The sequence below is a fragment of the Netta rufina genome (assembly GCF_964035555.1).
Source record: "Netta rufina genome assembly, chromosome: 9".
Taxonomy (NCBI): Eukaryota; Metazoa; Chordata; class Aves; order Anseriformes; family Anatidae; genus Netta; species Netta rufina.
The window spans coordinates 1,451,366-1,466,353 of record NC_140132.1 but is presented as its reverse complement, the minus strand read 5'-3'; the positions used below and the strand labels follow the sequence as shown (position 1 = coordinate 1,466,353).

Genomic DNA, 14,988 nt, shown 5'->3' with positions numbered 1-14,988 from the left:
CACTGTTCCAAAGCAACAGTGCTCTGTGGGAAAAGTATACGTTTAGCTACAATGCATACATGACAAAATTATTATTTACATGAGAAATATTTTAATAAACAGCATCATTAGCTCCCTTTCTTTTCCTATATGGAACAAGGATTTGTGCAGTTCAAAATCATGTCCAAAGCTCAAGGGATTTCTGGAAGAAAATGAAAAAGAATTAGAAAGTATCTAACATATAAGTCTTCAAAGCAAGAAGATCAATTTATGTTCATTTTTACTTACTGAAACCCATTCTGTATATTTTATTGTTTCTGTCATCCTGTTATAATCCATCCAGAGAGTTTTCAAAGAACATTAAGTCCTACAAATAAACAAACTGTGAATGTAAGGAAGGTACAAAAATACAACAATTAATATGAAAAGTCATATCTGTAGGCTTTTATTACATAAAGTAACTAGGTCAGTCAATCAACTTACATTGTTTTGCCACTGAGCAACCAGAGTTTCAGAGGACAATCCAAAAATCTTAAGTACCACAAGTTACATTTCTAACCTAATAAAAACTAAATATCAGCTGTTGCGGTTTTAAAGCAAAGACTTTCTAGTGAATAATTTACATAATTTTGTCCTTTTGTGTTTTCTGATGTATATACTGAAGGTGACCGATACCATTGCATGCTACTCTTAACATGTTAAAGTTGACAAAAGCAGCAGGCATTAAGAAAATAACAGTATTCTCTTTTTCATATGTAATTCTTTTCTTACAATTAATTTCACAAGAGATTTTTTTTTATTTTTAGGAGAAATCATATTACCTGAATATTGTACATGCAAAACACTCAACAGAGTTATTGAAGCGACAGCTGCCTCCCTCCCCACCAAGGAGTCCCAGCTGGGGACCAGGTTTGAACAGTTAATTTTTAGATGGTTGGTTTTGCCCTGGAACATAAGAACTGGGCTCAGTGTTTTAAATTACCACCAGAGCTACCATAACCTTTGTTATGGATCATACAAACACAGCAGATAAGAAGCTTGGGGAAGTTTGCTACATTTGATATTCGATCCTGTCATGCAAGATATTGAACTACACACAGAATACTATTTTAAAAGTTTAGTGAACAAAATATTACAAAAATAGAAAAAACTAAAAATGGAATGAAAAATAAATAAATAAATAAAAGCTTTCCAGTGAACTGCTATCCTCCAGGCAGCGGTTTGACTTTTCACTGCATGTATGCCTTTGTAGGATCACAGCTGACAGCAAGGGCCCCTTTGTTCCCACAGGCTGCCCAGCTCCATGAAACTACCTCTTGATTTTTCATACTTACAATGAGAAAACATGCACCAATCATCACTGCCTTGATTTTCACATCAAGATCTACTGGGACCTGGATCCCAAAGTTGGCAGTGTTGGTAAAAACATTGTTTACAAATCCAGACCAGTACTTGGAAATTTTGCCAATGGTTGACATTTCATTGAGAACTTTTACCTGCACCAATGAAAGATAGGGAAAAAAAAAAAAAAGTAAAGAAATCTAATACGCACTGATTATATCCTAACAGAATTAATGACTGCCCCAGTACGCAGAGTATGCCATAGTTGCCAGGCTGTTCTTGTCATTGAAATGCTCTATTAGTGTCAGATTTACTTTTAGGAATGGCACTCAACAAAGGGTCTCTCTTAAACATTTGGAGATATCAGCATCTTCTTTGATGGAAAAATGGATGAAGGTAATTGTGAAAATTTATACCAATTCTTCTTTCATAACAGATTTTTTTTCCCCCATTTTGTGTTTCTGATGTGCTCCAAGTCACAGTAGTATCACTGCTGTGGACCACTGTCCCCCACAACTAACAGATATGTTCTTGATTGTGCAGCCATCTTCATGTTTCTCAGACTATACTGAAATTTGGGACAATCCCTACTGAACTCTTCTGAAGAACACAGAACTCTTATGAATCTTTAACTAAGAGAAAGAGCTTTGTTCACATCAGAAACCTCTGTCCATGGTTTCTTCAATCATCTCCCATTCTCCCTCTCATCTCATAAATCTCCCTCTAAATATTTCAACAGCTCTTCAGAATTACTTTTCTCCTGACAAATGATGTTAAATGGATGCAGAATTGTCACTCCTGTTCAGAAAACACCTGCAGGAATCTGCACGTAGAAGTCAGGAACTGCAATGCACGTCATTGTAATTATGTTCCCAAATTATTTTAGCGTTTTTAATATTTTTAAGGGTAGAATAATAGGATTTTCAAGTGAGAAATTCATTCAAAGCAGTAACTTTAAAATTCTTACCACTCGTAAGTAACATACCTCAAACTCAACATCTTCAAAACAGCCACAGGTTGCATACGGGCCAATTATTTTTAGAACATCTTCTTTGCTTTCATTCTGTATAGTAAACTTAGGCAGAAAAGGGTCCCAGTTCTGTACAACATACCCAGCTATTGTACCTGGGGGGGACTGCACTTCTAGCTATCAAACAAAACAAAGCAAAATCTTATAAACTGGTCTTATATTAGTGTATTTTTCCATAATACTGTATCATTTAGATAACTGCAAAATATTTATTTACTGAACGTAATTATGTATAATTTTACTGAATCATGAACTGGATATCTAATGGCTGTCTAATGGTGTTTATATATATATATATATATATATATATGTTTTTATATACAGTGAACAATGCAAACCTCAAAAGCTGCACTAGAAGCTAACATCAATGTAAGATTTGAGAAAAGTAATGCGCAATGTAATGCAAAAGTATTATAATCAGCGAGTATCCTACAGGCTTTTTCATGAAGTAATTGTGCTACCCGAGGACCTTTTTTTCTAAAATCCTGATGCAGCACCAATAAAATAGGTAGGTGAGTCATGCTATAAAACATTTTCATAAAATAAGAAAGATGCATGAGAAGAAGACAAAAATGGAATGAAAAAAATCTGATTCTGTATTTTTCGCTCAAAGAAGCTTTTTTTTTTTTTTTTTTTTTTTTTTCTGCAATAATTGCTTCTAAATTAAGGCCTTTTTGTAAGAATGGTCTTTAAAGGAAGTAAGAACATAGCCCAGTAGCCAGTATAAGGTTTTTATTCTCCTCTCACTTGTAATATTGCCTGGACACATGCAGAAGTGAGAACAGAAGCTGCTCTCCGCACAGCCCGGGGCTGGGATGGGGCTGGGAATTCCTTCCTGCCATCCTCACTGAAGTTGCACAAAGCTTAATTAATGCTGAGCACATGCAGTGAGATGCTCGGACAAAAGGCAATTAGGCAGCACTCACCTCTTGCAGGAAGCAGGGGAACCAGCAGCTGCTGCATCTCAAGGGTCTATTCACTGTAATCACTTCTTGGCCTGAGTTATCAGCAATCCTTATGGTGAAAGACCTTATAGGCGAACACAAGTTACGATCAAAGCAACCGTTTTCTTCCACTGCAAAGTAAACTCTTTGTCCCAAATGGTTTTTTATCTCATACTTGCTGCAGGTTTCTGTGCCAAGTATGGCTAATAAAGCAAAACAAGTCAGGTGTTACTGTACTGTAATGTTAGAATTAGAGGTAGCCTCTGCCTAGACTCACCAAATTCAGCTTTGCATACAAGTTTACAGCTTCAGTCTTCTCTGCCTTATATATTCTAAAATCTATGAACAGAGACTGTATAAAAAATGTTTTGAAATTACACAAAGTACAATAATAATGATATAATAATGGCAGCTCTGTATTTTGAAAGAACATTTAGTTCAAAGACTTTGGTTTGCTGTACACTGAAGTATAGATCACAAAACAGAATTTATGTCCTGAGTTTTGTTTTTGGCTTCTTTTTAACCTGTGAAGAATAATGATATGAGGCCATCCCACTTCAGTGACAACTTGCACTCAGGGAGGTACCCAAGAATCAGGCCACAAACATTTCAAGAGGGAGAAATGCATTTAAAAAATGGTTTACTTGCAGAACTTGAAACTTTGAAATTTTGAGGAACTATGTAAATAAAATTATGCTTCAATTTTTTTTTTTTTTCTGACCTTTCTTTCTCTATTCACTTGTCATATGTTAATTGCTGTTAAGGACAACAACCATCCTTCCAATCTATGGAAAAAATTCATCTTTAATAACTGAGAGAGGGGTTTTAGGGCTGAGGCAGAGGCTCTTTGTGATCCTTCTTTCCTCATTTCACTGTACTACCACCACAGTAGAGACCTGACGCAAGGTCAGCAGAAGACTTTGCAATGACTCCAGCAAGATGGGGAGAAGACTTGAAAACCCTCTGGAGATATCTGTGTACCAGCACCATTAGAGCATGATAAGTATTGCACAATACCTTCAAGGAGCTCCACCTGCTGATGAATAATTATCCGGTCCAGCTGTTTAAAATCAAAACAAAAAAAAAAAACAACAAAAAACAAGGTAGTGAGTGCTGGAAGAGCCTACACTTCACTGTCTGAAACTGTCCTCATCCGTGAAATGATTACAAATGCAGGAGAAAAACTCTTTGCCATGACACACAGCTTTTCTGTGCTTATTATACCTCTGCCATACTCTGGCTTAGAAAACAATCACCAGTCTTAAAAAACCTTAATTTCAGTCTACCTTGATTTCAGCCCACCTTCCAGTTTTATGTGACTTTTTGTGCATGTTTTACCTGACATGTTAGGCATTGCTAGTTCCTTCTACTCAAAACCCTGGTAGGTATCAGACAGCTGACACAGGGTTTTGCCATTACTCACAGCTGAAGTCAAAAAGCACGTGATGGACTTCTGAGACCAGCATGTTGCAGTTCTCTGGCATTTGTATATTTTACAATTGACAAATCTTACCTGGTACACATTCCAACTGTTGCAGCCATTTATCAATTCCAGTCATCTCCTGCAGCTAGTGCAGGCAGCAAAGAAAAACTTGTAAGAGAGAAACTTCTGTATCCCTTTTGTTAATCTCTGGAATGCACATGCCAGAAATAATAAAAAATATTTGGACTTAAAAATCTTCTCCCAAGAATATTTGCTGTTTGTCATTTAGATTTCATAAGATATGAGAAACCTTAGAGCTCATGGGAAGTTAGTACAGAGCTCTGCTGATGAAAAATGAATAAACAGGTTAAAGATGGCAGAGCTATTTTAATATTTTAGTATTGATTTTAATATGTATTCCTTTCCTCCAGATAGATTTTCAAAGGGAAAAGAAAAATAATGAGCCTGTATTGTTAAAAGCTTTGAGTGATTTTGCTCTGTGTATTAGTTTGTTGTGTCCCAGGCAGAGGCAATATTTAGACAACACAGCAGTACCACTTGTTAGGCTTGTTTGTTTTGCCTTGTTTCTGCAAGGCAGCCATTCTGATGCATCTTTTATTAGGACACTTGTGGATTAAGAGAATTCTGCACTGCATTTGAAAGCATCCAAAGCCCTTTGGTTTACATGGGTCTCGGTCCTCTTGAGCTCAGATGTGTTTAAATTCCTTATACACAGCTAATTGTCAGAATTTAGTTTTGTCAGTATTAAATTTACATCTGATCAGTCTAACAAAATCTAAACAAGGAAACTTCTTACAAAATTGGTTAAGCCTGGATAGTGGCACAACACAACATTGATCTTCTTGGAAAATGCATCTCAGGTCTCTTCCATCTATTCCTGCTCTGGGCAAAGGAATGACCTTTGGGTTGGACACTGCACAATTCCAAGAACTATGGCTGTGATCTGGAAGTTAATCATGGTTTTTGGGTAACCTGTCTTGTAGAAAAGTGTTTAGGGTGTCACTTTCATGGTAATTACAGAAAGCATGGTATCAGTGTACCAGGGCAGAAGTGTTACTTTGTCAGTCTCCGAAGAGCTTTGAACAGCCAAGTGCATTGCTCCACAGCATGGCTGGCTTCAGGTGTGTATTTCCAGAGGGAAATACTTCTTTCCAGCTTTAACAGGACAGATATTTTCTTTTCCTCTCACCCGTCACTACATGCTTGGCCCCTGAGTGTAGAGGAAGCACGGCCAAAAGCACGACAGACACCAGTAGAGTCAGATCATGCTCCATTTTATTGCCCGAATAGCCTAACTTTTATAGTGAACTTAACAGGGGCGGACAGTGTTTCACACAAGATTATTGGTCAAAAGCACTCAGACAAACAACTACAAGAAAACAACCCCCTTGTGATTAGCAGTCACGTAGACCTTGTCCTTGAAGCCACCTGCTGGTAACAATATTTTTCTGAATTCCTCAACTGGGCAACGTGGGAACACTGTAGTGGGAACTTCTCATAGTTGCCCTGGTAGCTTGGTTTGCTCAGCTACAGCAGGCCATGGGATTTGCTGAGGCCTACTCCTGGTTGCTTAAAGCAAGCTCAGATCGAACAATTGTTCCATGGACTCATGTCCATGCCCTTTGTGCCAGTTCCCAACACCTGAGTTCCTGTTTTGTATAAGACTGTGGGGATCTCACAGCAAGTATGAGCATCATCCTGCACCAAAACATTCTGCAACGCATGGAAACACTAGGTGTGGTATACGCCAATAAATCAGAGGAGGGGATGTTTGAATCTCTAAATAGATCTAAATACAAGGGAGCAGAAGACTGGATTACTTAGAAAAAAAAAAAAGTCATCTAGAAAAGTAGAATCCATAGAATGAGGGAGAAGGGAGAGTTCTTCCACAGCTTCCCTGGCCAGCAGGGGCGACAGTGAGGGCCAGGCTGACTGCATCCTCTCACAAATGCAGCATCACAGGCAGTGACACAGCAGACATGGACCCACAAGTCATCCTTGGACCTCCCTTATTCCAGCAGATTGGATTCAAAGCTTGAATCAGTAACAAAAATCCTGGTGAGCAGAAATCTTCAGTGCAACACAAAGAGGTGCAATCGCTATTTTTTTTGTTATTGTCCCCTAGCCCTTACTCCAGGGGATGCTGTCAGACCACATTAACAGCCAGACCTGACCTTGGAGAAGCTAAACCTCGGTGAAGATTGCTTAACACTCTACAGCCACTCTCCAGCAAGCAGGTGTATTTTTTTTTTCTTACACAATGAAAATCCTTAACAGAAAACTTGCAGTGGGTTGCTCGGGGGCAAGAAAGGTTGTGTCAGGAAGCCAGGCTGGCTCAGCATTGCACACCCTTTTTACTCTCTTCAGACAGCAGAGCAAATTGAGAATAATTAGGAAGGGCTGCAGCACAGGCACATGGTTATTGGGTTGAGAACAAGCATGAATGAAGTCTTGAGTTCTAGTTATAGTTCTGACAGCTCCTTGCTCTTTTGTCTTTGTGTCAGATGTAAAGCTTCTATAAAATGGAGAAATAGAATTTGCTTGCCCACATTGTATGGCTAAAGCTGAGGTGTAATTCATGTTCATGCAGAAGACTGAATATGTAATTTGGCAAGTATTTACTATCACAATCACTTTTTGACTAAAAAATGGAGCTCGACAGTCTGTGAACAAACACTTCTGTAATTGACAACACATATCATTTTGTGCACAGGCACCATGAAATGAAAATCATAACACCACATCGAAGATGATTTCTGAAGGGTCTCCTGGTTTCATTAGCTATCTAAGTGGCTTAGGTTTCAAATATAAAATGCATTCAATTTCTGTTTCTAAACCAAGCTACAGACAAGCATATTTGAAGTAGAGCCCTCAAGTGAAACAAACATTTCTCAGCACTACCTAAACACAAATACAACAGAAGTGTGTGTATCACCATCATCTGACTACACTGTGGGCCTGATTCTTTCCTCTGACATACCAGCTGGGATGCATGAAGTGTTACTCGATGTATGTAAGAGTGACAGGATCTGGCCATTTGTGAAACGCAAACTGGAGACAGTGTCAAAGCAGTAGCCAGGGGTGGACTTCCAAAAAAAATCAGGAATAGATGAAACTTTTGGAGCTGACCTGCTGAAGCTATGGAGCTGCAGACCTCCACTGATCTGAGCTCCAGGGGCTGTGTGGTTTCACAGGACAAGCTGAACAGGTGCACACTTAGCACCAGGATTAAGATGTTTTTACCATTCCCTTTCCCTTTCCCTCCCCTGCCTGTGACCTTAGCTTCCATTTCCATGCAATTCTCTGTCTTTGGCATTAGCCCTTTCCTGCCCCACAGCCCAAAACAGAGTGGGCGTGGGTCTGCAGCTGCTCAGGCTTTCAGTCACCATGTCATCCCCTTGGGATATGGCTTTCCCGGGACCCTCCCTCTAACCTTGAGGGCACTGTCCTGGTGGGCACAAGGAATTTGCTCAGAAGACCTGCATGTTCCCAAAAGGATGGAATGTGACAGTTCCTTCAGCACACTGCTTGTTTTCATCAACCAGACTAGTTTTGAGGTCAGACGGAGGTTGGCAGTGGTTTCCCTGGAAGTGAGCTCTTAAGGAGCTGGAAGGAATCTGGGCAGGACAATGAGAGGGATAAAAGTTATGATCAGGAAAAAGCGAGTCTTAGAGAGAGGAAAATTGTGTTTGGGGGGCAAGGAGAACTGTACACACAACAAATGGTTTTCCATAAAAATGAATGGCAGCAATGAAGGAAGAGCTTATTAGTCCTATGCTCCTTATTTCATAGTAATATCAGACAACCAAAAAGCTTCCCCTTCTCCAACTCCCTCTTCACAAGAAAAAAAAAAAAAAAAAAAAAAGAACACTCCCAAATTTATCAGTCTATGATGAAAACAGAACAGTTTTAGCATTTGAAAATATTCAGGACCTGATTCAGATACTCCAGACCAGGTGGCAAGTTATGAGCATGTGATGTTTGCTTCCAGAGGCTTGAGGGTTCAACAGGCTTATCTTGTTCAGGAAGGCCAGAAGAACCAGGGAGGTAATCCTTAAAGATTGCAGTTGTTTGTTGTTGAGATTCTGCAGGAGGAGAAAATAATTAAAAAAAAAATCAGAAATGAGCAGTGTCAAACAGCAGCTAGCTGCTCGGATCCAAACTGGGACATTAGTGTCACATTCTGCCTGGAATTACATCAGCATTTTAGTTCAGATGAAGAGCAAGGGTCTGAAGCTAATCTCCTGATGCTCCCTCACTTCCAGCACTCCAGTTCACCCTACAAAGCTGTCTTGGAGCATGCAAACTGAGACCCCTTCAGATAAAACTAAACTCAGAGATGCTGGGACAAGGCTGGAGCTGAACCGTGCTCACACATGGGGTGGCCGTGGGCTCCTGAGCATGGGCTGCTTGGCACTGCTGCCGCTGTGCTGATGTCCACCCAGCTACCTGTCAGGGCTGGCTTCCCTTCCAGCATCTTAAGGGCATGCATGTTTTCTCTTTAATTAGAGATAAAATTTCCAGGGATCTCAGATTCTCCATGCTACATGTTACTGCTGTGGTATGAAAAATCTACAGCTTCTTCCAGTGCATTATTCATTAATCTTAACAGGAGATCAGATACCGGTAAGCTGCATTTTCTCGTCTGCTGTTGCAAACCCTTCCTTTAGGACACAATGCTGTTTACCCTGACCAGTGCTGCTGGAGGTAACGTGGGCATTTACTGTTACTGGCACCTCTGTGCATGCATCTGCTCATATACACAGGCATCTTCTCTCTCCATGCAGCAAGCTCCTTTGCCATTTGATTCTGCACTCCCATTGGTTTCACTATCAGCATCTTTCCACAGCCTTCAGTAACACTAGCTCTGCTGGAACAAGCAGGAGCCAGCTGAAGCTCTCAGCATGTACATTGAAAGTCCTCGTATTAAACTGAGCCTCTATGCCTCAGCAAGAAAACAGTCTTCAGACTGATCATTTTTATCTCCTGCATAACAATACTTGGGCACAATAAGGCCTGAAGTCCAGAAGGAATTTGGGCTCTAGGTCTGAAGATCTATTTTGCAGGTGTGGGTTTAAATGAGATCCTTTAGCTTTATTTGAACCCAGTGTGGCTGATTCATTGTTTAATCATATTTTGATCTTAATTTGCCTTTGCAGCCACTGCTTTCCTTCAAAGTCTGAGGCCACAGGAAGAAGAAGCAACCCTTTTGAATTTGTAGCTGGCTTTTAAAAATATATAACTGGGTGATAAATATTTTATATGCTCTTCTGCATCATTTTACCTCACAGGGTTCTGTTACTGCCATAACTCTTGTTGTTACATGAAATGCTGTGAAGTGGCCGAGTGTTTGTGTTATTCTCGGATAATAAAGAGAAAAAAGTCAACAAATTGCAGTTCTACCTGTCAAATTTTAAGCTATACAAAAATCAAGCAGTAAATATGTTGATGACAACCTAAGCTACTCTGAGGCTTTGTCTATTTTTTTTTTTTTTTTTTTTTTTGTGGTTCTTTGATATTTCATTTACAGTATGGGAGAACTTAAAAGTTACTATATGATACAGTGAGCATTCCGTACAATCATAATGTAGGGAGCTACTGGCTCCTATAGAAGCATATTATCAACTTCCTTCATTACGAGCACTATTTTACACAACATGAATATATTGTTGCTTCTGTTAATAGCTATACATTAAAATACACATAACCAGATCTCTTTTATATGGCTTAAAATAAGCAAAATGTATACTCCTTAGAGAAAAACATATATTCCAATAGTACAACAATGCCCTTAAATCTGTTTGCTGCTGTATAAATTCAAGCACTGAAAATGCTGAATGTCTTAAGTATGTTGTAGGGGGGAATGAGGGTGGTAAACATTTGGCAAACACACAGACATAGCTGGATCTCCCTGGGCCAGCATCTGCCTCCATACGTCACACCAGGGTGACCTCTGTGGGGTTGCATTCACATTAAGAAAAAACAGATTTGTATCTTTCTGCTTAGTTTTAGTATTTGTCAGAATAGAAAAAATGAATTTTGATGGCTTGTTAGATCAGCATACTACTATATATCTGATCATATAGTGTTTATCTGTAGCCCTGAATACCCAATGGGCTGCAGCTCAAAGACAATACATGACAAAAATGAACCCAGATAGAAGTAATCTGGTTAAATTCAGTTCTTCTTCAGATATTTATTTTTCCTATATTACTCTGGGCAGTTTTGAAAGTGAAAAGCATTTGCAGATTTTGTATTTTCAAAGTGGAATAGGAAAGAATAGTGCAAAAATCTGTTTTAATCTTGGATCAATACATGTCTTTCCATACAGCCTATACTGACAGGTTTAAAAACAAACACACGAACACACCATTTTCTGACTGAATGCAGATACTAACATTTTGTAACATATATTATTCAAATAACATTCCAGTATAGATTTTAGTCTCCTTAGGAGCCTCTTGAATGCTGACAAATTAAAGGAAGCCAAAACAACCATAGTTTGGCTGCTGTGATTTTAGCCTGAAACTCTCATTTCATCAGACTGCTGATTGCTGGAAACAAGACTATAGTTTTCTGTAAACATGATCTAAAAATACAGACTATAGATGCACTTACCTTGAGAGGCCATGAAGCTTCCTGAGTTACTTCTTCAAAGTAAGCCAGGTTAAAAGAAAAGATTTTTCTTGTTGCAGCAAAGAAAAAAAGAGCACAGCATGCACAAAACTTCAGAAGGTGTCTGTCTACTTCGTATCAGCTTACAAAGAACTGGAGGAAATGTATTGCCTTTCTCATGTTCCAGAACACTGCATTTCATGTAGATGGACTACAGGGGGAGATGATGCTAACAAACAAGAAAAACATTATTCATTTCAAGTCATTTGCACCAATGGAAAGAGGAAGTGTTTTGTGCATACAAAGAGACAAAACTTCAATGTACCCACTGGGTAACTGAATGCTTTAGACCTGAAATTCCACTTTATAATGTATGTATACATTCCATGACTATATACATTCTGTCTTTATAATTCAATATTTATGTTTCTGTTTCTGCTGGTATCCAGCAAGGACAAAGGAGCTAATTACCTGCATTTCCCTACTGCTGGCCCTCAGTCAGCAAACCTGGTACTCAGAGCAGGGGGAGCTACCTGGGCTTTCTCTCTGTGCTCCACTGGTGGGGCATCAGTGTCCCCTGCAAGGGACATTACTGAGCCCCAGGAAAGGACCCTGTGCCAGCCCCTCCACAGCCCCTTGACATGTGGGGCTCCGCTGCTGATCCCTGTGAGGTGTTCAAACTGCATAGATGAATTAAAACTCGCTGTCTGTGCTCTGCTCCATATGAGCACAGCCCAGTCCAAAAAGTATCACATGTAATTACCGGCATTGCACTGAGCGGAAGGGAGGAGGATGGAAAGTAACCTTGACTTACCAGCTCATATTTCTACCTCAAGTGCCCAAGTCGTCATGGAGATCACGCACCTGTGAGCCACAGACAGATATGATGCATGGCTGCAAAAATGGCAGAGCCTGAGCAGAGGGTGCAGGGGAGTAGGGTGAGGTGCTGGCGACCATTTTCTATCCTGTTACTGCAGGTCCTATCGGTTTGAAATGGTCTGTAGGGGCACATCCGAGCAGATTTAAGTCCAGAGGGTACAGCTGAGGAAGATACGGACAAGGAAGAATCTATGAAGGAAGAATACAGAAAAACCTTCCTAAAAAATAAAATAATAATAATAATAATAAACAAACACGGAACCTATTTTTTATTGACTGTATTAGTAAATTCAAATACCACAGGTCTCCCAGTGGAACATGTGAAAATCTGGCTGTGCAAAACCTCCCCGCATTTTGTCATTGCACTTTTGGGAAGTCACTGGGCAGTGCAGCCCTACCCAGCTGGTCCTGGCTGGGCTCACCCCTGGAAACATGGCGTGGAGGGAGAAGGCAGCCCACTGACAAAGGAATTTGGCTACTGAAAAATGCCTCACTAAAGAAATCCCTCCAGACTGGGAAGAAATTTGACATCACTGGAAAGAAAGATTAGGAATGACTAAAAGTTTTTGCTTCCTTTCTCCTTGTCAAAGATATGCTTCTTCTGAGTGAGGATCTAACCTGGGGAGCAGACACAAAGCTTAAACAAGATTTCTGAAGAAGAAAAGGAGAGGGAAAGCTCTGGGAAAATATCGTAAACATAACTTTGAAAACGATGGATCGAAAATTTCAAAAAGCAACTCAGATACAGCACTAACCCAGCTTTGAAAATGAAAAAAGACTTGCTTCACCTCCCAGAAAACCAAAAAAACCCAACAAACCACCACCATCACCACCACCAACAAAAAAAAAGCTTCTGTCAACACATAAAGCAAGTGTGGTGCAGTAAGAAAAATGTACCTAAAACAGACAAAACACACACTTAGAGATAGATGCTGAAGGAATAGGTTTCAAACATTTGCAGAGCATTTTGTGAGAACTCCAAACAGCTCTCTGGCTAGTCCTTTCCATCCCCAACCTGTGCTTGTAAGGGCCTGGGGCAGCCCAGCCCAGCCCAGGGAGCCCTCTGCTTTGCCCACCGCAGCCAGTTGCAGCCAGATCCCGGTGCCAGGCAGCGGGCAGGAGGGCAGCAGGGTGGCTGGGCTGCCCCAGCACAGCTGCAGAGGTTCCTTCCAGAGCATGGGCTCCTTCTAGAAGCTGGAGCTGCCGTGGTGCCATGGGCAGGTCCATGCACAGGCAGGGACCAGGCTTTGTTGTTCTGCTGCTCATGAAATAAACATTTCCCTGAAGCAGTTCTGCCCCAAAGAACTAATTTCCTGGCATTATTTACAATATTGCAGTAAACAGGTAATAGAAAGATACAAAGTGTGGCTCGAAGTGCATTTTATGTTTTTCCATTTCTTTTACAAATTTCCATATCTTTCACAATGTCCCCTCTTACTACATCATCATCATCATCATCATTATTATTATTATTATTATTATTATTATTATTATTATTATTAATTTTAATTTTTATTTTTCTGAAACAATCATTTTAGTAGATTACATCAAGAGATTTCTGCAGGAATTGAGAACAAGTTTTGCACTGAGATAGGTCTTTACAATTAAAATTATGTATTTAATAGTTTATTCAATCTCAATTTATCTTTTTATCAAGTACTCACATATTGGTCAAAAACTGCTCCAGCTGTGATTTAAGGCAGCCTCACTAAGGACTGGAGCAACAGAAGACTTAATCATATTTATCCACAAACGCAAGCATCCTTTGGTGCTATTTAAAAATACATAGAGAAAAACTACAAACAAGGGAGGAACATTTAAAGAATTAAATATAGCTATTAGTTATAATTACTAGTTATATATAATATAACTATATCTATAGTTATAATATAATATATATAATATAAAATATTGTAATACAATTATATATTATATATAATACTATATATATATGTATAATATATGATTATATGTATAATTATGTATATATATATAGTATAATATATGTATATATTAGTTATGACGAATAGTTATATATAACTAATTCTAGATAACTTTTAAGGACTTAGAACTGCAGCACCCAAATTCTGCCAAGACACTGAGCTGGGAACCTTTGTGAGCTGGGAACCTTTGCCCCCTGTTGAAGGCTTCAGGGCTCGCTGCCTACATTTGCTTCGCTACTAGGACTGAACACTAACATTGAGCCTGCTCCCTTACTCTGTATTAAGGTGCTGGACACCTTACATGTTTGCAGGTATTAATAATTTGTGTGTAACAAAAACTGAGTGAGTGTATGTGCATTCCCTTTAACTGAAAAATAGATTTGCTCCATCCCATTCTGTAAAGTTTATAAAGATTGATGAACAAATCATTGGAAGTTGCAAGTTAGCACCTTGGTAGATCTATTAAAATCAAAGAGTCTTTGAGATCAGGCAAGCACTGCTTGGCTGGAGGAATTTATGTCTAGAAACCTTCCTATTTTTTTCTTTAAAATTTACTTATCAAGAAGGAAATATAGTATATTTAGCTTTTAATGTCTTTATATCTAATTATTTGTGTTTGATTTTACTAGAAGAGGCGTTGGATCAGGTAAAGGTTCCTCTTAGATCATTATTCACCTGTTTCTGTCCTGCAGTTAGCACAGGTGTATATGGTATTTATCACAAAGTAATTGTTTCTGTTGTACAAAAAATGTTGCTTTCATACTACATCCCATGTTAATAAGAAATGTTCAGAAGCTTTCAGTTCATTAGACT

General features: G+C 39.2%; 1 protein-coding gene across 1 annotated transcript; it reads right to left on the bottom strand.

Annotated features, from left to right (window-relative positions):
• Window positions 1-307: 307 nt before the first annotated feature.
• On the bottom strand, window positions 308-11,369 carry LOC311212601 (phospholipid scramblase family member 5-like; the record flags this gene model as incomplete). The annotated part of the gene is made up of 7 exons (XM_084292096.1): window positions 308-346; window positions 1,314-1,475; window positions 2,306-2,467; window positions 3,277-3,497; window positions 4,312-4,354; window positions 8,672-8,823; window positions 11,357-11,369. The coding sequence occupies 7 exons, from the start codon at window positions 11,367-11,369 to the stop codon at window positions 308-310; spliced, it is 792 nt and encodes a 263-aa protein (XP_084148222.1).
• Between the last annotated feature and the right edge of the window lie 3,619 nt (window positions 11,370-14,988).